Source organism: Carcharodon carcharias, chromosome 15, assembly GCF_017639515.1.
Source record: "Carcharodon carcharias isolate sCarCar2 chromosome 15, sCarCar2.pri, whole genome shotgun sequence".
Classification (NCBI taxonomy): Eukaryota; Metazoa; Chordata; class Chondrichthyes; order Lamniformes; family Lamnidae; genus Carcharodon; species Carcharodon carcharias.
The window spans coordinates 17,923,835-17,948,124 of record NC_054481.1 but is presented as its reverse complement, the minus strand read 5'-3'; the positions used below and the strand labels follow the sequence as shown (position 1 = coordinate 17,948,124).

Here is a 24,290-nt window from a genome sequence, read left to right as displayed (position 1 = left end):
CTGCCAGGGCCCAAATTACGCAAAAAGCATCATCCTGCGTTGACTCGATTACAGGACTATCCTGTTATGGTTGGGCATCCTGAAGGGTACATCTAGTGTGTTGTTGGGCAGTTGCAGGATTTTGACTCAGCATCAAGATCCCGCTACTTTGCAACAACCAATTAACAAGCTATGGGGCCAGCAACAAAAAGTTGGGTCTTTAACAAGCTCAATAGCTTTTTGTTGTTGGCTCCGTTTTTCGGCAGTCGGATGGGGAGAAGTTTGGGAGTGAGTTACACTAGGTATGAGGAGATGACACAAGGATGTATGAAAAGGCCTGCAGATGGAACCATGGCTGCATGTAGCGGCAGAGTATGTTTGGGAAGGTGTTTGGATGTTATCAGGTTTTGTTTATTCACTATTTCTGAGTGGCCGTAACAAATAAGGAGAAAGTGAGGGGGCAGGGGGCCTTTAATTTGGTGGCTGTGACTGATTTCCTGTTCACAGGATAACCCTACTCCTACCTGAGGTTCTGGCCTGGATGCCCATTTGGGTACTGAACCACCCCTTCACACTGCTAATAGGCCGCCTGAAGCTTGATTCACCCTGCTGAGGTGGCAGGGGGTGGGGGAGTGAGTCGACCACACAACACGTTGATTCCACTTCCCTCACCCCCCTGAAAGCTGTAAAATCCAGCACATAGTTCCAGATTAAGACGGTGCGTGACTTGGAGGGGAAATTAAGTGTAGGTGTTCCCATGCATCTGCTGCCCTTGTCCTTCTAGGTGCTAGAGGTTTGGAAGCTGCAGTGCACACTCCTGCTACTGTCTGTCAGTGGTGAAGGTTTAAGGTGGGGAATAGGGTGCCGATCAAGTGGGCTGCTTTGGTCTGTATGATGTCACGCTTCTTAGTCATAAAGTCATTTACTTGAGTGTTGTTGGAGCTGCACTCATCCAGGCAAATGGAGAGTATTCCATCACACTCCCTGACAGCATTCTGGCAATGATACTGAAGACTTGTGCTCCAGAACTAGCTGCACCCCTAGCCAAGCTGTACAATGCTGGCATCTACCTAGCCATGTGGAAAATTGCCTGGGTATGCCCTGTACAAAAAAAGCAGGACAAATCCACCCCAGCTAATTAGCACCCCATCATTCTACTCTCAGTCATCATCAAAGCGATGGAAGATATCATCGACAGTGTTATGAAGCGGCACTTAACTCAACAATAACCTGCTTACTGACGGTCAGTTTGAGTTCCGCCAGGGCCACTCAGCTCCTGGCCTTATTACAACCTTGGTTCAAACAAAAAAGCTGAGCTCCAGAGGTGAGGTGAGAGTGACTGCTTTTGACAGCAAGGCAGCATTTGACCGAGTGTGGCATCAAGGAGCCCTAGCAAAACTGAAGTAAATGGGAATTGGGGGAAAACTCTCCGCTAGCACAAAGGAAGATGGTTGTGGTTGTTGGAGGTCAGTCATCTCATCACTGCAGGAGTTCTTCAGGGTAGTGTCCTCGGCCCAACCATCTTCAGCTGTTTCATCAACGACCTTCCCTCCATCATAAAGTCAGAAGTGGGGATGTTCGCTGATGATTGCACAATGCTCAGCACCATTCACCACAACTCAAATGCTGAAGCAAATCGTGTCTATATGCAGCAAGACCTGGACAACATTCAGGCTTGGGCTGATAAGTGGCAAGTAACATTTGTGCCACATAAGTGCCAGACAATGACCATCTCCAGCATGAGAGAATCTCAACATCTCCCCTTGACATTCAATGATATTGCCATCACTGAATCCCCCACTATCAACATCCTGCGTGTTGCCATTGACCAGAAACTGAACTGGACTAGCCATATAAATACTGTGGCTACAAGAGCAGGTCAGAGGCTGGGAATTCTGCAGAGAGTAACTCGCCTCCTGACTCCCCAAAGCCTTTCCGGAATCGACAAGGCACAAGTCAGGAGCGTGATGGAATACTCTCCACCTACCTGAGGGCAGCTCAACATTGAAGAAGCTTGACACCATCCAGGACAAAGCAGCCTGCTTGATTGGCAACTCATCCACCGTCTTAAGCATTCACTCTGATGTCACTGTGCATCAGTAGTGAAGAGTGTATATAATTTACAAGATGCCCTGCAGCAACTCATCAGGTCTCCTCAGACCACACCTTCCAAATCCTGCAACCTCTACCACCTAGTAGGACAAGGACAGCAAATGTGTGGGAACACTTGCAACTTCCCCCTCCAAGCCCCACACCATCCTGACTTAGAACTCTATTGCTGTTCCTTCACTGTCACTGGGTCAAAACCCTGGAACTCTCTTCCTAACAGCACTCTGTCTGTACCTACACCACATGGATTGCAGCGGTTCAAGGAGATGGCTCACCACCCCTTGAGGGCATTTAGGGATGGGCAATAAATGCTGGCCTAGCCGGTGATGTTCTCACCCCATGTAAGAATTTTAAAAAACTCCTGACTTGTGCTTTGTAGATAGTGAACAGGCTTTGGGGAATCAGGTGAATTACTCACTGCAGAATTGCCAGTCTCTGACCTGCTCCTGTAGCCACAGTATTTATGTGGTCCAGTTAAGTTTCTAAGTGTTGTTGGGTGAACAGGCTGGAATGGGTACAATAGTGTAGGGGTGATGGCTGAGGGATGTGAGAGGTTGAGCTGCAGGTTGGGGGAAGTGAGTGGGGTCAGGTCTTTAAATCAGCTGAGAGCTAAACAGGGCCTAGTTTAACATCTCATTGGAAAGACAGGACCTCTGATAGTGCAGCTTTAGAGGAGAAGCAGAGAGGGTTAGGGAGAGAATGCTGGACCTTGAGGCCAGTAACGGAAAGTTGAAATTCTGGGAAGCTCAAGAAGCTGGAATTGGAAGAGCACAAAAATCTCAAAAGGTTATGAGGCTGGAGAAAGCTACAGAGATGGGGAGAAGTAACACCACAGAGGGATTTAAAACAAGGATGTGAATTTTAAAATCGAGGCATTAGCGCACCATGTTAGCTCAGTGGTAGCACTTTTGCTTCCAAGTCAGCAGATCTTGGGTTCAAGCCCCACTCCAGAGACTTGAGCACATAATCTCGGTTGGCAGTCCAGTGCAGTACTGAGGGAATGCTGCTCTTTCAGAACTGTCATCTTTTGGGTGAGATATTGAACCAGTCTGTCCCCATGGTTGGATGTGAAAGTTTCCACAGCATTATTTGAAGGGAAGTTCTCTGCCCCTGCAAATTCTAGGCTGCTGCTTCGTGTGCCCCATCCAATGACCTGTGAAGCTGTTAATGCAGTGAAGTGTTTAATTCTTTATACTTTGAGCTCCACTTGTTCAGTGCACAGTAGTGTTGAACACCAGAGCAAACTGGACAGAGCTGCTGTGCTGAGAATAGCTTTTTTTATAGAACAAATTGATATTTGTTCAATAGTGAATTTGCTTAAGTAGAAAATAATGATCATGAACTTGAGCAATTGAGATATAAAAATATCACATAGTTGTTTAAAAGTGAAAGTAAAATAGAAGGGATCATGTAAAAAAAAACGATGTATATTTTGTGTGTCTGTTGCCGTTGTTAGTACCTAGTAGTTCTGTCTGTTATTAACCAGAGTTATAAAGCTATGAGAAAAGACTCAAAATGTTTAACAACTTTTAATCTCCTATATTAAATTTGTTACCAGTAATTCAAACTCTTAGTGAAATAAAAATTGTGCCCTTCAAATGTAATATGCACGAATAAAGAATGCCCATTCTAAATTGTTAGTACAACTGCAGTGACTAGAGCTTTGTTTGTTTAACTGCATTTTAATCTTTTTATATTTTGTTCCTTGTAAGATATGAAGAAATTGATCCAGAGACAGGAATCCAAGAGACACGGAGGGATCCTACACCGAGAGATGATATCTATCCTGTTTGCATCATTTCAGATAATAAAGATGAAATTCAGGGTTCCTGTCAGCATTTTCACAAACGAAAAGACATAACTGCAGAGATAAGGACTCAGCAGTATATACCATGCTGCACTTTGGATGAAGCTGTAAAAAGGTGAGTTATGAAAGCTTGTTTAAATCTTTGCAGGATTCAACGCATTGAATTTGCACAAATTCAGCCCTTAAAATGACATCATGCCTTATGGTAGCAATATTGTCTAACAGGTTAACCTAACGAAGCTGGCAACAGGGTTTACAGGTACATTTTTGACACCTGGGCCATATTGCTTTCATGACTTAGTGTCGCAGGAAATAGGAAAGGGGAGGGCATGAGCAGATTTAAAAATGAGAAATTTAACTTTGAAGCATTGACAGACCAGTGTAAGGGTTGCGAGTATGGTTGGAGAGATGATAGAGCCTTATGTTGTCAGCGTACGTGTGTAAACTGGCCACTTGCTGTCTTCCGAGGAAAGACATAGAAGAGGAGGCCAAGGAATCCTGTGGAGATTCCAGTGGTGATATTGTGGACGTGTAAGAAGAAGTCACTGTCTGACTATGACCTGATAACGAAGGATGGAACCAAGTGAGGACAGTCTCCTGAGCTGGACAACTGAGGAGACACTTTGGAGGGGGCGCAGAATGTGTTTACATTAGTGTTTTCACAGTGAACACTCATCCGAGTTCTGCAGTGTGATATATTACATAGAAGGGCATTACCAATGAAAGTAGTAGGTTAGTCTATGCCTGTAATTCAAACGGTGGGGTATAATGTGGTACTTTTATTGCATGGTGGACCTATATGGTATGAAGCACTGAGATATCTTTTATTTATATTCTCCTGTAAAGGCTTGAGCTCACCTGATTATTCTGCTTTGTACTGTAGGTGGGGAGAGAAGTTGGTCATCGTCGCCTCTCAAATGGTTCGTCATCGAGCTCTGATTGGGTGGGAAAGTGATCCAGAGTTAAACCTGCCTGACTATTCATATTGTATACTGGAGAGGCTGGGTAGAGCAAGGTGGCAGGGAGAGCTGCAAAGGGACCTTCACAGTGGAGCTTTCAAGTGAGGACAAATTGCATTCAGAGAAATTGGACCCATTTTGTACAGTTTCTTTAATTTTTAGAAACATTTTTTTCTCTCGTAGAATTGATGCCCGTAAAATGCATTATCACCGACGAGTCCTCGACAGAAACAACTTGATAACTCTGCAGTCCCACGTGATTCGGCAGCCTAATGGAAACCAGCAGTATTCCATTCTGCTCCTTCTCAAACGCTTCCATGTTGACCGGTAAAATAGTTCATTTTGAAATTTCTTCTTGCTTTTGAAAGCGTTGTAATGTGCAATAATTTAATAGGCAGTTAAGCCACACTTTTAGTGCCAATGCTGTGGTACTTCAGCATCTCAATGATGCAAGATGTGCAACACAAGTATCGGGGAGGTTACCCAGATCACGTATAAAAAGAGACAGTATTAATAGCCTGTGCAAAGGAGACTTTTTTAAACATCAATTTTGAATGTTGGCAAAAGAGTTAGCATCTCCTAATTAACAGTTTTTAAAAAAAACTCATAAGCATTTTTCGCCTCTCACGCATGCTCTCTCATCTTTCCGAATCTTTATTTTGATTTCTGTACATGATTTAAATTGTTACCACAATGAGTAATTGAGGTGAATCAGTTGATGCATTTAAAGGGGGGGTGGGAGGCTAGATAAACACATGAAGGAGAAAGGAATTGAAGGTAATGCTGATCAGGTTAGATGAAGCGAGTATGGGGGGAGGTTCATGTGGGTCATAAACACTGGCATGGGCCTGGTTGCTGAGCTGAATGGCCTATTCCTGTGCTATAAATACTTGTTTGTAACGCTTTTACACTTCCTGCTTTATGCTGCTTAACTTAGACTCTGAATGCCCCATTGAGGATTATTCAATTGTTTGAAGACCCTCGCTGTTTTACTCAGATCAGGGCATGTTGCGAAGCTTCTTGCTGGGGATGATGGCAATCTCTTCGCAGACCCTTTTGTTGGTGTGGAAGTCATTGCCAAGTTGTTTCTCAATGATCACTTGGGTGGCTTTCTTGCCCTGTAGAGGATATTGTGCTGGATCATACACCAATATAGCGCAAGCCTCTGCTCAAAAGCTCAAAAAAAATTTTGTGGACGGCTATTGCCATGGTGAGTGGCAAACACCGTTCCTTCACCGCTGACTATTTTTATTCTTTCATGGGATGAGTGTTGCTGGCAAGGCCAGCATTTATTGTACATCCCTAACTGCCCTTTAGAAGTGTTAGTGAGCAGCCTTGAATCGCTGCAGTCCATCGTGTGTAGGTACACCCGTATTGCTGTTGGCCTGTATTTTGCAGTCTAATTTCATTGTACCAAAAACGGAGTTGGAATTGAGAATCAACCATGATCTTATTAAATGGTGGAACAGGCTCAAGGCGCCAAATGGCATATTCCTCCACTTATTTCTTATCTCCCTATGACATATGTCCAAGAAATGTGTAACTCTGGGCTGTAAGTTTAGTCTCTTGACTTATTTAATCTGTAAGATGTGAGTCACTCTCATAAACATTCTCAGTATTTTGCATTAAGGGGTGAGCCTGTACTGCTCAAGGATCATGGAAATGCTAATTCTTCATGCCAGCTGAAAAATATTTATTAATGTGATACAGAAAGCCAGCTTTTTAAGTTTAGATTACTGTTATACCGATCACCCACTGTATTAAGTGTACCTCCTGTATTATGTGACCTTTGTTGCTCCTATGTATGCATACTTTACAATGTTCTCAAACCTGTTAACTTTTTATTTCACTGCTTCACCTTTCTATCTGTAATATGCAGGAGAAGCAAATATGACATTTTAATGGAAAAAATCTCCAATATCCTTGTGAACCGGCCTAATCAGTTGGAAGTCATGTTAACTCTTAGGGATGAGCTAGTAAGTGTTTCCAAAGCACAATCATGGCACAAACAGATGGGGTGAAGTACTATGGCACTGTCTGACTTGATCATGTATCTTCTTGCTTCTGTGCAATGCACTTTTGGTTGGTAACTTTATGTTCTGAGAGAAGCTATATCAGAAACTATTGAAGTGTGCATACTGGTGCTAACACCAGTGTTAGCAGGAGCCATCATCGGCATACTGTGTCAGTTCCTCCGATGTGCTGGCTTACCTGTGGAAGCTGCCATTTGTACTTTGCATCATAAAATGTATTAGGAAGAAGCTGTATCATCTTCAATTAGACATTCTTCAAGTGTGATTACTCTGGGGGGTAGTTTTTGCGGGGACTGGTGGACATTATTACTGTGAATAAAGAAAAACAGAAAATGCTGGAAATACTTCGATCAAGCAGCGCCTGTGAAGAGGGAAACCAAGTTAATATTTCAGGTCAGTCACCTTTTTGTCAGAATCCTGATGAGTTCTGACGAAAGGTCAATGACCTGCAACACGAACTCTCTTTCTCTCTCTCCATAGATGCTGCCTGAACTGCTGAGTATTTCTAGCATTTTCTGCTTTTCTTTCTGATTCCAGCATCGGCTGCATTTTGGTTTTGGTATTATTCCCAAATCTGATTCCGCCCTCTTTGGCTAGTCATGAGGAAGGGTCATGAGGACTCGAAACGTCAACTCTTTTCTTCTCCGCTGATGCTGCCAGACCTGCTGAGTTTTTCCAGGTAATTCTGTTTTTGTTTTGGATTTCCAGCATCCGCAGTTTTTTTGTTCTTATCTTATGAGGAACAGTGTCCTTGCTTGATTTTCACATACCTAACCTTCACTGCATATTAAAGCAGAGGGAGAGAGTGTGGGAGAAACCATGCATTAAGAGCATTCTTTGCAAAACCAGCGATGAGAAATTCTTCTTTAATTGAACTGTTGTTCCATGATATCACTCCACCACTCTTCATGAAGTGAGAATATTTATGGTGCTTTGCAGAAGAGCCTTGAAATACTTTTTTTAAAGAGAAAAAAAGTGGTTATCATATACTTAGATCTCTGGGGTTTAACTGCAGTGTTATCTTTTCCTTGGGAGAAGAACGTGAAATAAGGCACCAAGTGCTCAAAGTATTTCAGATTCCTAGCCTTGAATCATATTCAAACTTTTGTACAGTTGCTCTTGGTCTTGCAATTTGTAATTTTAAGATTATCTTTTTGCATATGAAACACCTGTCCCCTGTGTGTACCTGTAATTGTACCTGACCAAAAGATTAAAAGCAAATTGGTTGCAAATTATTCAGCTTGTCAAGGTATTTGTCCACAATGAGGAAATTCAGGTTCAGAATTTTACAAAGCAAAACAATAAAAAAAAGGTCAAAGTCACTTGTTATTCTTAATTCACGTTCTGTAATAGATTAAATATGTCATTGTGCAGACGACAGACCTTTTCTTCACTTACAGATGTTTGTTTTCCCTTTGTTTAGGGTCTTTGTGAAAGAACTTTCAAAAAACTTTATCAGTACATGGTGGCTGGTGGTATAGCCAAGGTGATTACTGTTCCCCTCAAGGACCTGAATCCTGAAGGAGGACCATGTGTGACAAAAAAAGGTAATCTAGACTTGATTCATCTTTCATAATTACTGTGTACTTTCCTTATCCAAAGTGCAAATGAGACACTGGTTTGGAAAGCTAGAGGTTGACAGTACAATCTTCGAAGAGCTGGATAACCTAAACTATTAATAGTTATACTGCCACTTGCACATCTTAATTTAGTGCACCTTAACGTGAGAATCAGTACAATTTGAGACCTGGGCCCTGTTTTGACTCTAGAACACACTGAGGGCATGTGATGTGAGACCCCTTCATGAACTGCCCTCGATGGATTGGATTTGTACTCGAGCTTATGAACCTGGGTTTTAAAAAGTGCTCCTTAACTTTCTAACCTTAACACTGGTCTTAATGTTATATGAAAGTGATTGTCATTCATGTTCTAAGAAAGCACAAAATGCTGGGAGTGCCCTCCTACCAGGTTGTAGAAATTTCTCACATCAACTGCTCTCCAATGTTAATACTTGTAATTGTTAACACTTATATTGACAAGTATTTCAAAATCAATCCCTAACCATGCTAGGTTAGGGATTGATTTTGAAATACTTGTCAATACCTTGTACAGTGCCTCAGCTATCCCTATTTCAGCAAGTAGATACAAAATGATTCATTTAGGGCCATGCTGTTAAAGTCCTTTTATTAACATTCCATGAGAAACAATGAGATTGAATCCTGAGTAGCAGAATTTTTAATAAGTCATTGCAGTAAAGAAGCCCAGTATTCAGCAGCATAGCGAAATTTGATATTTCTTAATTGTGGCCTTCAGCTGTTGATGATCTGCTGAATTCCCAGCTTGCACTAGATCTTGTTCTATCAACCTCATCTTATTGGGGATATCATGGGGTTTGGCCTCTTGTGCTACCCAGAATGAAACACTTTTCAAAGACCATGGCAAAACATTCGCAGTAGGGGCCCCTTGAATTTGTGCAATCTTCTTTATTTTGTTACCAGATCAGACTTTGAAGCTTCTCTTTGTAGAACAAGTATAAGGTGGTCTCTGCAAAAATCAGGTTTCAAATCAGTTTTGTTTTTTGAAGTTCTAATGATAACCTAACTCCAGATGGTTACCATGTGGGGAATGCATTGGAATCTCGGATTAATTTTTGTGTTTAAGTAACCATTATTGTTTTCAGGAACTCAGATTATTGTTCGATGCCTGAAACTGATAAAGCCATACGGGAAAAAAGTAGATGATGAAGATGACGATGAAGAAGATAATAAGACAGTCGAAAGAATGGATGTTGTTTATGAACGAGATATGCTTACCCAAGCTTATGAACTAAGTAAGTTTTCAAGGTGTATTTGAAGAAATTACTGCAAACCATAAGTTTGTTTCTTGGAAAAGTATGTGCTACTGTTGCCTGATAATATGAGTGTTTTTGCAGATGATACATGTTCCTTATATGTGCTGAGTGGAATTTGAAACCAATGCGATGCAAGTACTCCAGAATTGTTCAGTAAATCTGTCATTTGTTTGAGGTACCCTTATTCTAACTGTATCCAACAGTCACTTAGTGAGCAAGAGGAGGTCCCTTTCACCTAAATAGGTTGAGTTAGAGTTGCTCTAAGTAATGGTAACCTGTGTGTAGCAGGGCCAATGTAAAAAGCTGTGTGCCAGAAATACAGTGTGTTGAATTTTGCAGTCGGTGGCAAAAAAAAATTGCTCGCTGCTGGCATTGAAGGAAGCTGTCCACAAAGATCTAGTGATCTCTGTGTCACTCGTTTCCCCTTACTCGATAATCTGGTAATGTTAAGGGAATCGCCAAGTGTCGAGCAACAGCGATGTCAGCAAGCAGAGTAAGCAGCCAATCACGATTCAGTATTCTCTCAGAGCGAACCAGAACATTAAAAGCTCTGATCATCTTTCATTTTTAATTTAAATTTTCAGATAGTGAAATAACTAATTTGATTAAGACAGGAACTAAAGTAAAGATAAACCGTTTATAAAAATTGTAAAATGTCTTTTATAACAATGGAGAAATTTGACATTCCACAAATATAAAATTAGCTTTTCGGGGCTTAGGGAGGGTGTTTAACTGTAATTGTGAACTTAATACATTGTTTAAAAACACAGTTTCAGCACATTTCCACAAGGTGTAACATTTCAAAGGCTTTTACAGTGAGACGAGCAGTGCAAAAGTGCGAGTTTTCACCAGTTTGCAGATTGCTGGGGATTTCACTCTGAGGGAACCTCAACACAGTATCCTCTAGTAGCATCCCTGATAGCAACGTATGGCTCTTCACATTATTCTACACATGTGCAGACTCCTGAAGTTGCTGTCGTCATTACCATGGCAAAATCTGGGCCAATAAGAGCAATCAAGTAATGGGTAATTATAATGTGAATAGCAAGGTCCTGATTTGGATGGATGATGGTGGGGGGACACAATATTCTAAGTGTAAATCCAGAACCTAAGATCACTTTCCCTGAAGTGATATTATCAGAGGAAAGGACCACCACAGTTGGCATCGCCAATTAATAGTTCTGGAGCTTTTAAAGAGTAACTGAGCAATAGGATTGTGTACAGTGTGCTTGAAGGGGTGGCCTTTCACGTTTGAAAATTCATTGGTCATCTTACAAGGGAAGGGAAATAAAAATAAGAGACACAGACTTAAATTTTAAATGTAGAAAATAGGAGCAGGAGTAGGCTATTCGGCCCTTCGAGCCTGCTCCACCATTCACCATGATCATGGCTGATCATCCAACTCAATAGCCTGCTCCCAGGTTCTCCCCATATCCTTTGATCCCTTTCACCCCAAAAGCTATAGAATTTTTATACAGCACCTTTCAAATCCTAAGGACATCCTAAAGCGTTTCAAAACCAATGAAGTACTTTTAAGCATAGCCACTATTGTAATTCTTAAGGAAGAAATCCTTGGCAGTATGACTTCCAAAAAAAAATAAAGTTTTCATTATTTATCTTTTTCCTCGCATTCCTAGTTGAGAAGAGGGGCACCAAAGGCATTTCACAGACTGAAATCCGATTGGCACTGAATGTTGGAAAACTTGAAGGTCGGATGCTGTGCCGCCTGCTGGAAAGATACAAAGTTATTACGGTAAAGGAATGCACTTGGGTCTATACCACCCTTAATCTGAAGACATAGTGTTATCATTGAGTACGAGAGGTTGAAACTGTAGAGTTTAGACCCCGTTGGGCAGGATTTAAACTAGTTTGGCAGGGGATGGGAACCTGAGGGTGAATCCAGATGGCACAAAATCAGAAATGGAGTTTGAAGGCTGAAAGTTAGGGAATGAGTCTGGAAGGCAGAGGCAACAAATTTTAGAAAATAAAGAGAGAGTTTGGCAGTGCTCGAGGGTGTATATACTTCAATGCAAGGAGTATAGCAAATAAAGCAGAGGAGCTGAGGGCACAGATAGAAACGTGGTGGTATGATATCATAGCTTTTATAGAAACATGGCTTAAAGAGGGACAAGAATGGCACCTCAACTTTCCTGGTAACAGGGTTTTCAGATGAGGTAGAAAGGGGGATAAAAAAGGAGGGGGTGGCAATTTTGGCCGAAGAACCAATTACAGCTGTGAGGAATGTTGATTTGTTAGAAGGGTCATCAAATGAGGTCGTATGGATTGAGCTAAGGGACAAAAAAGAGGCAGTCACAGTACTGGGAATGTACTATTGACTCCCAAGCGGTTAGATGGAGATTGAAGAGCTAATATGTAGGCAAATCTCTGAGAAGTACAAAAACATTAGGGCAGTAACGGTAGGGAATTTTAATTACCCCAGTATTAACTGGGATGGTTTTAGTGTGAAAGGAATGGAGGGAATAAAATCCTTGAGGTGCATTCAGGAGAACTTTTTTGTAGCAAGTCTAACAAGAGAGGGCGCAGTTCTGGACTGAGTTGTAGGAAATGAAGCTGGGCAGGTGGAAGGAATGGCAGTGGGAGAGCATTTTGGTAGTAGTAATTATAGTTCAGTTAGTTTTAACATAATTATAGAAAAAGGCAAAGATAGAGCAGAAGTTAGAGTTCTAAATTGGGGTAAAGCCAATTTTATTAAGCCAAGGAGTGGCTTAACAAAAGTGGACTGGAAACAGCTATTTGAAGGTTCGCCAGTGTTAGAGCAGTGGGAGGCATTCAAAGGGCAGATTCAAGGGGTTCAAGGTAAACATGTTGCCACGAAGAAAAAGTGTGGAACAGCCAAATCTAGAGCCCCCTGGACCATACAGGGTAAGATGAGGCAAAAAAGGAAAGCTTATGTCAGACACCGAGAACTCAATACTTCAGAAAGCCAAGAGGAGTATCGAAAGTGCAGGGGTGAAATCAAAAGGAAATTAAGAAAACTAAGAGAGGACTTGAAAGAATATTGGCATGTAAAATCAAGGAGAACCCAAAGATGTTTCATCAATACATTTAAGAGTAAGAGGATAACTAAGGAAAGAGTAGGGCCCATAAAAGACCACAAAGGTAACCTATGTGTAGAGGCAGAACATGTGGGTATGATTCTTAATGAATACTTTGCAATGGTCCTCAGAGAAGAGGGGGATAATGTAGACATTGTAAATAAGGAGGAGTGTGAAATATTGGATTTGATAAACATAGGGAGAGAAGAAGTATTAAGGGGATTGAAAGTGGATAAATCACCAGGGCTGGATTAAATGTTCCCCAGACTTAAAAGAAGCCAGGGAGGAAATAGCAGATGCTCTGACCATCATTTTCCAATCCTCACTGGATGCAGCTGTGGTGCTAGAGGATTGGAGGACTGTTAACATTGTATCTTTGTTTAAAAATGGTTTTTTGATTGGATGTTTACAGTAAAAGTGAAGTCAATAACCCGTATGGTTGGTTGTTCAACACTGCAGCTTTGCTAAGACAAATTGGATCGTGCTGTAACAGAACCTTAGTTGAAAATCTATCTATTGTATGGTTCAGGGACATTTGCCAGTGTGTAAACCAGCCTCCCACCCTCACCCACACCCTCACTCACTAAATACGAAGAGAGGTGAAGGGGTAGACCAGGAAATTACAAGCTACTAACCTCGGTGGTGGAAAAGTTACTAGAAAGAGTTCTGAGGGACAGAATATATCTGCACTTGGAGAGACATGGATTAATCAGGGATTGTCAGCATGGATTTGTTAAGGGAAGGTCGTGTTTTACAAATTTATTCGAATTCTTTGAGCAGGTAACCAGGAGTATTGATGAGGGTAATTCATTTGATGTGGTCTACATGGACTTCAGCAAGGCTTTTGATAAGGTCCCTCATGGCAGACTGGTCAAGAAAGTAAGAGCCCGTGGGATCCAAGGCAAACTGGCACATTGGATCCAAAATTGGCTCAGAGGCAGGGAGCAGAGGGTGATGATAGAGGGATGTTTCAGTGACTGGAAGGCTGTTTCTAATGGGGGTCGGGGCTGGGGCCCTTGCTGTTTGTGTACATAAATGGTTTAGACCTAAATGTAGGGGGTATGATCAAGAATCCTGCGGATGACATGAAAATTGTTAGGGTGGTACATAGTGAGGAGGATAGCTGTAGACTGCAGGAGAATATCAATGGACTGGTCAGGTGGGCAGAGCAGTGACAAATGGAATTCAACCCGGAAAAGTGAGAGGTGGTGCACTTGGGGAGGGCTAACAAGGCAAGGGATTACACTATGAATGGTAGGACCCTGGAAAGTACTGAAGATCAGAGGGACCTTGGTGTGCATATCCACAGATCCTTGAAGGTAGCAGGACAGGTAGATAAGGTGGTTAAGAAGGCATATGGGATACTTGCTTTTATTTGTTTAACCACAGAATACAACAGCAGGGAGGTTACGCTGGAGCTGTATAAAACACTAGTCAGGCCCCAACTTGAGTGTTGCTTGCAGTTCTGGTCAATTAATTACAGAAAGGATGTAATTGCACCAGAGAAGGTACAGAGGATGGTGCCAGGACTGGAAAACTGCAGCTATGAGCAGAGATTGGATAGGCTGGGGTTTTCCTTGGAAGGGGGCTGAGGGGAGATTTGACTGGGGTGTACAAGGTTATGAGAGGCCTGGATAGAGTGGCTGGGAAGGACCTTCTTCCCTTAGCAGAGAGGCCATTGATTAGGGGCATAGCTTTAAAGTGATTGGTGGAAGGATTAGAGGGGAAATGAGGGAAAATGTTTTCACACAGAGGGTGGTAGGGATCTGGAACTCATTGTCTGAAAGGGTAGTAGAGGCAGAAACCGTCAACTCATTTAAAATGTGTCTGGATATGCACCTCAAGTGCTGTAACCTGCAGGGCCACGGACCAAATGCTGGAAAATGGGGTTAGGCTGGGGGCCTCATTTTTCGGCCGGCGCAGACATGATGGGCAGAGTAGCCTCCTTCTGTGCCATAAATCCATAAATTTTTCTAAATTTTCTAGATATCTGAAGAGGAGGAATGTGCAGGGATGTGGGCAGGGGTGTGGCAGTGCGTGAATTGCTCCTTCGAGGGACAGCACAGACACGATGGGCCAAATGGCCACCTGTGATGTAATGATTCTATGAATTGAACATTTGTAGTTAACTTTTTACATTACCTGTACTGTATAATTCATAGCTTCACAGTATTTTGTTTTCACCTCTTTCCTTTCTGTTCTGTGTTGTAGTTTTGATAGTCTGATGTAAATCTAAAATAACCAAATGACTACCTACGTATACCCCATAAAACCTTATCACAAGTAGTTAATGGGAAACTGAAGGGATGCATTATAAAATTAGAATTGAAGAAGCAAGTGAAGCCTTGTGGATGCAGGAGGCAAAGCCTCTTTAGGGTCAAATTAATGACACATTTTGCGATGGGAGGTTTGAACAAGTTAATGCTTTACGGTTGACTCTGTAATCTGATCATTAAATATTTAAGGCCACTGTTGATGATTAAGCAGCTAGCCAGACTGTCTGACATGACCAAATCTGTTACTGTGGGTATGGACTTTTCCCATTTAGTTCTGGATTACCCTGAAAGCCAGTGTACTAACAGATAAGTTGGTCCTAGCAGCAGAAAGGTTCCTACACTGAAAGTTGCATGGTTTTTAGGACATTTTGAATTTGAAATGAAGGCCTTGAAATTCCAGGGCACCCACTTTGCCAGCACAAAATGTAACGGGGCGAAATCCTATCTGCTCTAGCCTGAAGCTCATTGCTCTTAAGTTATCTCAGCAGCATCCTCTCCTGTGTACTAACGGGAAGAGTGGCCCACTGCTGCTCTACCTGAGGTGTCCACAGGCCCTTCTGGGCCGAAGAAAAATTTGACCAGAAAATTCATCCACTCCCTCCAGAGCCATCATCCTTGCAGGTGGATGTTCTTGATGCCCTCTGGGGTTGATTTCTTAGTCTAGTAAACGTTTGGGGCCTTTTCAAAGGCTTCAGCGGAACATGTGTGAGTTTTACTAAGACCCATCAAGGACATAATGGTTGGAAGTGCCCACAACTCTTGACATGGGAAAATCTTCCACTGTCCCACATGAACAGCTTCCCGCTGGAACTTAATGGGTCACAGCAAATGGGGTGGAACTCCAGCTTAACAAGATCCACCATATCTTCCTAGCTCCCCTAGGAAGAAATTGGTGTCATCTCTCCTCAAACTCCAATGATTACATGGCCTAAATTTTTTAAATTATTGGTACAAGACCATTGACGTATTCCAAGCTCTAAGTATGTATTCTTTATAACAGGGCTTCATGGAGGATGAAGGTCGTCAGCGCACAACTAAATACGTGGCTAAGACATTTGTGGAGCAGAGTGAACTGAGCAAGCAATTTGAAAAGGAAAAGGCTAGAAGCGAGCAGTTGGCAACAACTAGCTTCCTGCCTCTTGAGCATGCCAAATCAGAAACTGTTCGCCAGCAAGCTCTATCTCAAGCGAAGAACTTAGCAGAGAGCAAAAGCATACCGCAGGATTTACCAGAGGGCTTATCGAAGGCAAATCACGGTCGAAAGGAACCTGTAAAGTTAATTACAACCCCTGCACAGAACAATCGATCTTCTCATTCAGAGCACAGAGAAAAAAAATGCACTACCTCACAGAAAATATACAAAGGAAAGAAATTAGTTAAGAGTGCATTATTTAGAAAATTCAAACTGAAAAAAGGTCGTAAATCAAAATTGGGCAAAGGTTGGTGAACCATGTAATTTTGTATTTTACACTGAATTATTTATTTGCATTGCTGTATGCAAACCTGTGCAACAAAATCTTTTGAGCATGGTCGAGATTGTTGCTAACAGTGTGGACATTGGTCTCCCAAGTTGCTTGATATTTTGCTGTTGCATTTAAGTGTTTCAAGGCAGTCAGGATGGGCAATGAACAGGGATCTTCTAAGTGGGAATCACTAAGGCAACATAAACTAGGATGCATGGTAAACATAGAATGGTAAACTGCACGCCTTTAGCCAATTAAACTTTCACAACATCTCTGTGGATATTTCGAGTAAGAGAATGGATTTCTTCTAGCAGCTCCCAGCCTGTGCCAAAGCTCATCTCCCTCTTCAGATAGTGCCTTTGTTGCCCAAGGGCTGTTAATTATGGCTCAATTATGCCATGGTGTCAACGGGACATGTCGAAGAGACAGGGATTGAACCCATGCCATCGGCATTACTAAACACTACACTCCAACCAACTGAGCTAACCAGCTCCAAGCCAAAACTCTTTAGACTTGGATAAATTTAGTGTGCCCCTACAGGGAAGAGAATTGCAGCCCCTTTGGCCAAATACATTCTGCGTGTGTGGACTAACTAATCTGGACACTCTTGCCCATAGTAATTGAGTACAATTCTGCACGTTGCAAACATCCAGCTGACCAAAGAGATGTTTTTTCTGATTCTTTGGGTGTGGACCAATCATCAGAAGTGGACCTGCCCCAATTCCTTCTAGTTAATCAGTGCAACTCTTCCACTTGTGTTGTTTTCTTGTATCACCTTGGTGTCTGATGTGGTCACCCATTTTTACATTAGTGAGTTGAGCCTCAAGAGGATAATCTGTAGTATGTGTATACAGGAGTGGAGGAAGGTCTTAATGCCGATATAACTTAAATGACTAGCGTTCTCAAGTTTGGATAACACTATTCATTTGTATTTGGAGGTAGAACGGAAAGTGAGGAAGACTTTGCTTAAGGTATCTAATGTCATATTTTATTTCATATTGGGGGAATATTTTCATAACTGCTCAGATCTTTGTTCATAATTTGAGGTATTCCTCACCCTGTGGAGTAAACTCAGTTGCATGGATGTTTATTTTCAATGTGACAAACATGTAAATTAGTAACTTTTTGGAACGATTTGTGTTTTGTACAGGTAGAAAATTACCTGGTTTAGTAAAAGCAACCGTTGGGACGGATCATTCCCAGAATATGGCCAAGCGTGGAGAAGAGTCGTCCAAAGAATCACAGCAAATAGATCTTCAATTAAACTCCTCCCGACAGAACAAAGGCTGTACCTCTTGTACAAAATTAGTGCACAGTCAATGTGAAGAGAATGTTGTTATTGAAGAGGTTAAGGTTGAAAAAGCAAAGGTATGAAGATCATTTTGCAAAGCAGTTCAGACTTCAATATTATCTTGTGTTTCCTTGTAGTTGCTGGAGCCAATTTATGCTCAGTTTATTGCAGTATTTATGGTAATAAAGTGTGCTGCATTTACAATGTGCTAGTCTTGCTGCAACATTAATTTCATTAATTGATGTCCCTGTTGGCATTATTGGAATTAATGGATTTTCTAACCAGTAGTGTATATTAACTAAAAAAGATGCTTTGAACTTGCCATTCTGTTGGGCTCAAATAGCATCCTAAGCTGCATTGCTGCAACAGAGCATTCATTATCAAATTCTGCTGTTTGCAAATGTTTGTTAAAAGGATTTAACTTGGGAAGAATCAACAACAATGAACAAAATGGTTATTGGCAGAGAGTTCACTGTTGAAATTGTTAACGTTATGTTGCATACAGGTCTCTAAAGATTCAAAGGGGTGAAGGGGATTTATTTCTGGAACCAATAAATACTGATGCTGACCACAGTAACTTCTCCGATCATACCTATGTTTTGCATTTATTTTCACAGGAGAAGGGCCACGGAAAGAAGAGGAAACCGAGCAAGGACACTCATTTAAAAAGACCTCATGAAACTTTTAGGATGCTAAAACGACAGAACCTAATACTAGAAGCCGTTCGGAATTTAAAACTGATTGAAAGCCTGTTTTCGTAAGTTTTAGTGCATGATGTCAACATGTGAATCTCTTTCAAATCTGTTGAAGCTTTACCAGACGACTGTTTCACTAACATCATCGGCTATGGGGAAGCAATTATCAGAAATATTACAATGTCAGGGAGATTAGTTAAATTCAGGAATTCCAACATTAGGTAAGTATTTTATAAAAATTAACTTCAAGCATGGATGATTCAATATTACTTGCCCCTCTGACGAGATTAACTTCGCAACTTTTCTTTGATCTGGATTTAAATGCAACATAGTACAAAATGCAGCTGAGTGTCTTTCTATATTTCTGGCTGTGTTGTGGCACAGAGAGTATGCTGCAACAGATAAATTGCAATATTAAGTGAATAAATGAAACGAGCCATGAAAATCCATACTTTTTCTCTTATAGAAAACACTAGTTCCTAGGAGATAATAAAGATTATATTGTCAATGGGTCTTTAATCTCACTTTCTCTAAACCTGTATGAGCTGTTTTGACATGTCATTTAGCTTGTCTCAATCTTAAAATTATACCGGTAACTCTTCAGCTTTTCTCCCTTTGCAAGACACACCCATGTCTTTGTGTCTTTCTTGATTCCAAGGGTAAAATGATTACACCTGCGACCGTAGAGGAGCCCATGATGGATTTACTTGCTGTCTCAACTGAAACTTTTATGTTGCTGCAGGCAATTGCTTAGGGGTGGAAAAAATATTGTGTCCAAAAAAGTACTATTATGGGTTTAGCAAAGTTGCCGAGAATTATATTTGAGAGTTTAGGGTTTAACTATAAAGCCTATATTTCTTCAAGGCAACCCAATGACATGGTTAGCTAGTACAAAGTAGCTTTACTTTTAAAGAAACGTTACTTTGTTTCTTCTCCAGGCTTCAGAAGATGATCATGGAAGAGGAGAAGCAAGATGGTGTGGTCACCAGGTGCTGTAAGAAGTCAATAGTAAGAATGGTTCAAAAGTTGTCGCAGGAGGGACTGCTGCGACTCTTCCGTACCACTGTTATACAAGATGGCATCAGCAAAAAGGTCAAAATTAAAGCTAATTTTTTTTTTCATGTTCACATTATAATTATAAGTTTGACAAATTTTGGCAAAATCACTTAATTTCTTTACTAATATCAATATAAGGTGGATATTTTATGTGACTTATGTAAAGGACTGTAGTGAAGATCTTTGTACATTAGTTTTTCAGTTTTTGTGATGGAACCTTCACTCTCAGTGTGCATCAAAGGCAAGTTTCTCAGTATGTTTCTATACTAACTAGGTGGAGTTTGTGGCTCATCCGTCTGTGCTTCCCAGTGATCCACTTGTAAAAAGTGCCATTGAGCAAGTTCGATTTAGGATCTCCAGTTCTTACACAGTTCACAGGTTAGTAGCTAATGGGTTATTTTACATTAGTAAATGCTGAATTTAGTAACCAGGGGTAGGGCATGCCTTATAACCAGTGATCACGATTTCTACTTCCACTGTCTTAGAAGAGATGACAGTTGTACAACGCATAACTTGGGGCTAGGTGCCTGAGGAGTCTGGAGAGTTTCCTGAGGAACCTATTAGAGAACAACTGCTTGCGTTTATATAGTCCCTTCAATGTAGAAAAAATACCCTAAGGTGCCTCACAGAGGCATAAGGAAAAAATAATGCATTGAAGCGGAAGAGAAGTGTCTTTGGTACCTCATGAATTAGTACAGTAGCGACACCAATCAATGGTAGACATTCTCAACTCCATGATTTGGCTCCATTTTCAAGAAAGTAGATGTGATGGATTTTTTTGGCCACTGGTAAGAAGGTAAAACTTAGAGACTTTTACTTATTGAGTCGAGATCAGAGGGTTTAGGAATTGTCCAAAGTCTAACAGTGAAAGTTCATAAATGAACACCACCTCTCTGCTGGTGATTATCCAGAGTCATCCAAAAGAGGATGCAAGTGAAGGGGGAGAAATAATCTACATTTCTCAAGGTTGGCAAAACCTGCTTCTTAATCTTCCGCTTAGTTTCTCGGAACTTGTCCCTTTGAATTTGCTAGAGAGTGCCTGTTCTGTTAAACATCGGTTTAAGTCTCTGTATCATCTAGTTGAATTGCCATTAGATGAAACCATTCAAAACTCCAAGTCTAAAACACTGATCCTTTCTTGTTACGCAAAACAATTCCATACTTTTAGTTTTTTATATATAATTAAGAATCTGATAGGTGATTGACTTAACGTTTAAAGGTCTATTACAATAAAGAATAAATAAAAGAGCTTTATCGCTTTACCTTAAGGCAATAATGAAGAATAAGGCTTCCCCATGACAATATGAATGATATCACCTAGGGCAGGTGCGCCCAGTTTTTCTTTTGCCTTTGCAAACCATAAAATTCAAACTGAACAAATCATTGAATAATGAACATTTTTGGAGGACTAACGTGGCAAAGGAATACATGAATGGTAGGACCCTAGGAAGTACAGAGGATCAGAGGGACCTTGGTGTACATGCCCATAGATCCCTAAAGGCAGCAGCACAGGTAGATAAGATGGCAATTGGCTCCGAGACCACCTCCTCCCCCATAGCCTGCACGCTGCCTGAAAAATTCAGGTCTATGACTAAATAGCAAGAGGACTGAGTTGTCTGAGCTTTCTGAGGATGGATTACCAGGGTTTGGACACTCCTGCCTTGCATTAGGTTTTATCTACATAGCATGCTTATGGCCTTTATTTAAAACCCTACTTCATTAAGGTATATGTAGCAACTCGATCTGAGTACCTTTTTCCCACAAAGAAGAGGAGCAGGAGTTAGGAGGATAAGTGTTAGCGGAGTTGAAGTTCATCCCGGGCAGTGGTGCAAAATGGGTGCCATCAGGCTGGCAGCCCATTATACGCAGTTCCTGGTTTTCTGCTTTATTGCCATCTGATCTGAAACTGGCCATTTTGCACCACTTCCTGAGTCAAATTTCTAGCCAGTGTCTCAAGATATGAGGGGGCTGAAAGGCTGTGTTGAGTGAATCTCTTCTCAGATTACATGAAAACTATTGCCTAACTGCTTTGAACTTTTAAGGAAATCCTTTAGAAGAAGAAATCTTTCAGGCAGTTTGAGAGTTATTGCTTTCATTTGGTCGGTGTGACATATCTGAAACAGATGAGCGTGGCTATCATCACAAGGGCTGTTGCTTATTTTGAAGGGTGTGCAGTCTACTTCTGTTATTTCAAATTAATGGTTAATTCAAATACAACTACTCTGTCATTTTAACATAGATTAATTCAAAGTACTGGATAATTCAAATTATTTTCAAACAAAAAAAATGCTTTAAATTATTATAATTAGAATATGGAGGAAACAATTCTACCACTGATTTATTTAGCTTCCATTAATGAGACTGATCAAATAATTCAGGTTGCCATCTTATTTGTCATCTACTTGCATTCACTTGTCTGCTGTATTTGTTTTAAATTAACTATGACTGTGGTTTGCTCTGGCTTTTTATTTTACAGAATGAAGGTGTTGCAACTCCATGCTCAGAAAGAGAAGGAAAAGCAAGCAAAAGAAAATGCTTCGGTGATTGCATCTTCCGAATCTGAGCAAAACAAGAATGCAGAGACGGCCAGCAAATGCTCCACAAGTAAAACTGATGAGAAAATGGGTGTCACTCCACTTAAGAACTACCGCCCTGTTATAGGTAAAAATAATCTGCGTGAGTATTTGGAGAAAGCCATCGATGTTAATTAGTGGTCACAGAATGGGCGTCAATCTCTTTTAAATCCTGCCTGCAGGAAAGACTGTTTATAGCACAAAAGATATTCAGCTCTATGCTTGATCAATTCAAAATTAAACCTCCTATCCTCTCTTCTCTCCCATCTCTCTACATTTCAAATAGTTAGCCAGGTTTTCTAGTGTTTTTTTTCCCTCAACTACTCCTGGTAGCAAAAGATAATCATGATCTTACAAACTTCTGTACAAAGAAATTTCTCCGAGTCTTTCTTCTCCCTGTCTTAGTTTTAAATTGATGATCCCCCTTATCACTGACTCCCAACAAATGGAAGTGATCTTTCCCAATTAATTTCATCACAATCCTGAACTAAATCTCCTCCTTGTCTTTTCTGCTCGAGTGAAAAGAAAAGCCTTTGCACTGTACCCTATCTATGGATTTAACATTATTTCTACAAAAGGGACTCAAAATTGCACGAAGCACTCTCTTAACTTTGGCCCAGCTATTGTTTTCTATTAATTTATTGATGCTTTACTCTTGTAATCTATGTTCCTATTTATTCTCTGCTGCATGATGCTACAGTTGTTGTGTTGTACTAATTTAATGATTTTGTCTGAACATAGGGATCATTAAAAATACGTATCACTTACACTTATGCCTGTCATTTTAAAAATTTGACGTTTCCTTCAGTCCCTGGGCTCGGGCGTTCACTTGGCTTCCTTCCCAAAATGCCTCGGCTACGCCTGGTCCACATGTTCCTCTGGTACATTGTTTATGGACATCCTCTTCGGAGAACTTCAGAGGAAGCGGTTATGTCTGCACCTTTGGCTAGCGCACCAACAAGTGCTACAGAAGAGGCTTCAGGTGCAGAAGCACCCAAAGAACCAGCTGTCGCATCCACATCAAATGGGACCACTGACATTATTGCAATAGATGGGAACAATCCAGCTGCTAATGGAATGCTTGTGGGGACATCGACTACAATTGAGATTGGTGAAGATTGCCAGTGGGATGGGAATATAGAACATCTGCATGTGAAAGAGACTGGTAATTTGAGCTTTCATTATCCTCCAAAGTCATGTTCAGTAAGACAATATTGACATGAAAAATCAGGTTAAAGGAATGCTCCTCAAACGTCTTGTATCATTGGACCATTGTTTTATGTTTCTCATGTTATACCCGATAGAACAAGATGTCTTAGCACACAGTTGGAATCAAATGGTGAAGGTTAGAACAGGACTGGATGACCTACACTTTCCTAGTCCTCATTTCAAAAAAAAACAAAATAGCAATTAGATTTTAACAAGAGGAGCTTACAGTTACTGGATGGAGCTCCTAATTAAGTTGGTTAAGCTAGATTATGGCACAGAATTTATTGCCATTTAATAGGAGATCTCAAAATGTTGTATCAGGCTTGCCAAGTTTCATCAGCACTGCACTAAGACAATAACCACTCGAAATTGAAAAGCTGTCTTTAATGTTATAATTTTAAACATATTGCCATTCAGTTGTTAGACTTTGTCAAAAACTTAATTTAAAATATTTGCATTTCATTTCTGTATGCATTACTAAATGCAGTAGCATTTGCCTCTATTGTGCTAATTTGCCCCAACTCTTTGCCGCACCCCCCCCCCAATTTTGGGAATAAAACACAAATGCTCAATTGCATTTGATAACAAGTGCACTTAAAAAGCTAATGCAGGACGGTTTAAGTCTTTATTTATCAAGAGTATTGTATGCAACATGCATTACATTAACTGTTTTTCAATAACGCATTGACTGTAACCAAAAGATGCCACAATTTGCACCTAATGAAAGGATGATGGGTACACTAGTACATTGTCACTGCGACCATGTTAGATGGCCTGGCTGGCGCCACAACTCATTTTAAAAGGCTATTAAAACAATGATCAAGATAAGATGTTACCACTGTTTCTAAAAGGAAAATACAGCTGGAATCATGGACACAATCTCCTCCTTTCAGTATGAATGACTTCACCTGCTGGAAGGTGGAAACAAATTTG

General features: G+C 40.9%; 1 protein-coding gene across 8 annotated transcripts in view; it reads left to right on the top strand.

The window, feature by feature from the left end:
• LOC121288036 (general transcription factor 3C polypeptide 1-like) overlaps window positions 1–24,290 on the top strand; it is a 66,660-nt gene that overhangs the window by 1,592 nt on the left and 40,778 nt on the right. For 3 of the 8 annotated variants that reach the window (XM_041206276.1, XM_041206271.1, XM_041206274.1), the window contains exons 2-15: window positions 3,801–4,010; window positions 4,779–4,955; window positions 5,038–5,181; window positions 6,734–6,830; window positions 8,311–8,434; window positions 9,568–9,717; window positions 11,376–11,491; window positions 16,071–16,509; window positions 17,684–17,901; window positions 18,442–18,581; window positions 19,458–19,611; window positions 19,850–19,953; window positions 22,052–22,251; window positions 22,957–23,313. In XM_041206276.1, the coding sequence (XP_041062210.1) occupies window positions 3,801–4,010; window positions 4,779–4,955; window positions 5,038–5,181; window positions 6,734–6,830; window positions 8,311–8,434; window positions 9,568–9,717; window positions 11,376–11,491; window positions 16,071–16,509; window positions 17,684–17,901; window positions 18,442–18,581; window positions 19,458–19,611; window positions 19,850–19,953; window positions 22,052–22,251; window positions 22,957–23,313 (2,630 nt within the window). Of the gene's footprint in view, window positions 1–2,403; window positions 2,430–3,800; window positions 4,011–4,778; window positions 4,956–5,037; window positions 5,182–6,733; window positions 6,831–8,310; window positions 8,435–9,565; window positions 9,718–11,375; window positions 11,492–14,780; window positions 14,890–16,070; window positions 16,510–17,683; window positions 17,902–18,441; window positions 18,582–19,457; window positions 19,612–19,849; window positions 19,954–22,051; window positions 22,252–22,956; window positions 23,314–24,290 lie in introns of those variants that run through there. The other 5 variants (XM_041206275.1, XM_041206272.1, XM_041206277.1 and 2 more) reach the window with 5 other exon arrangements.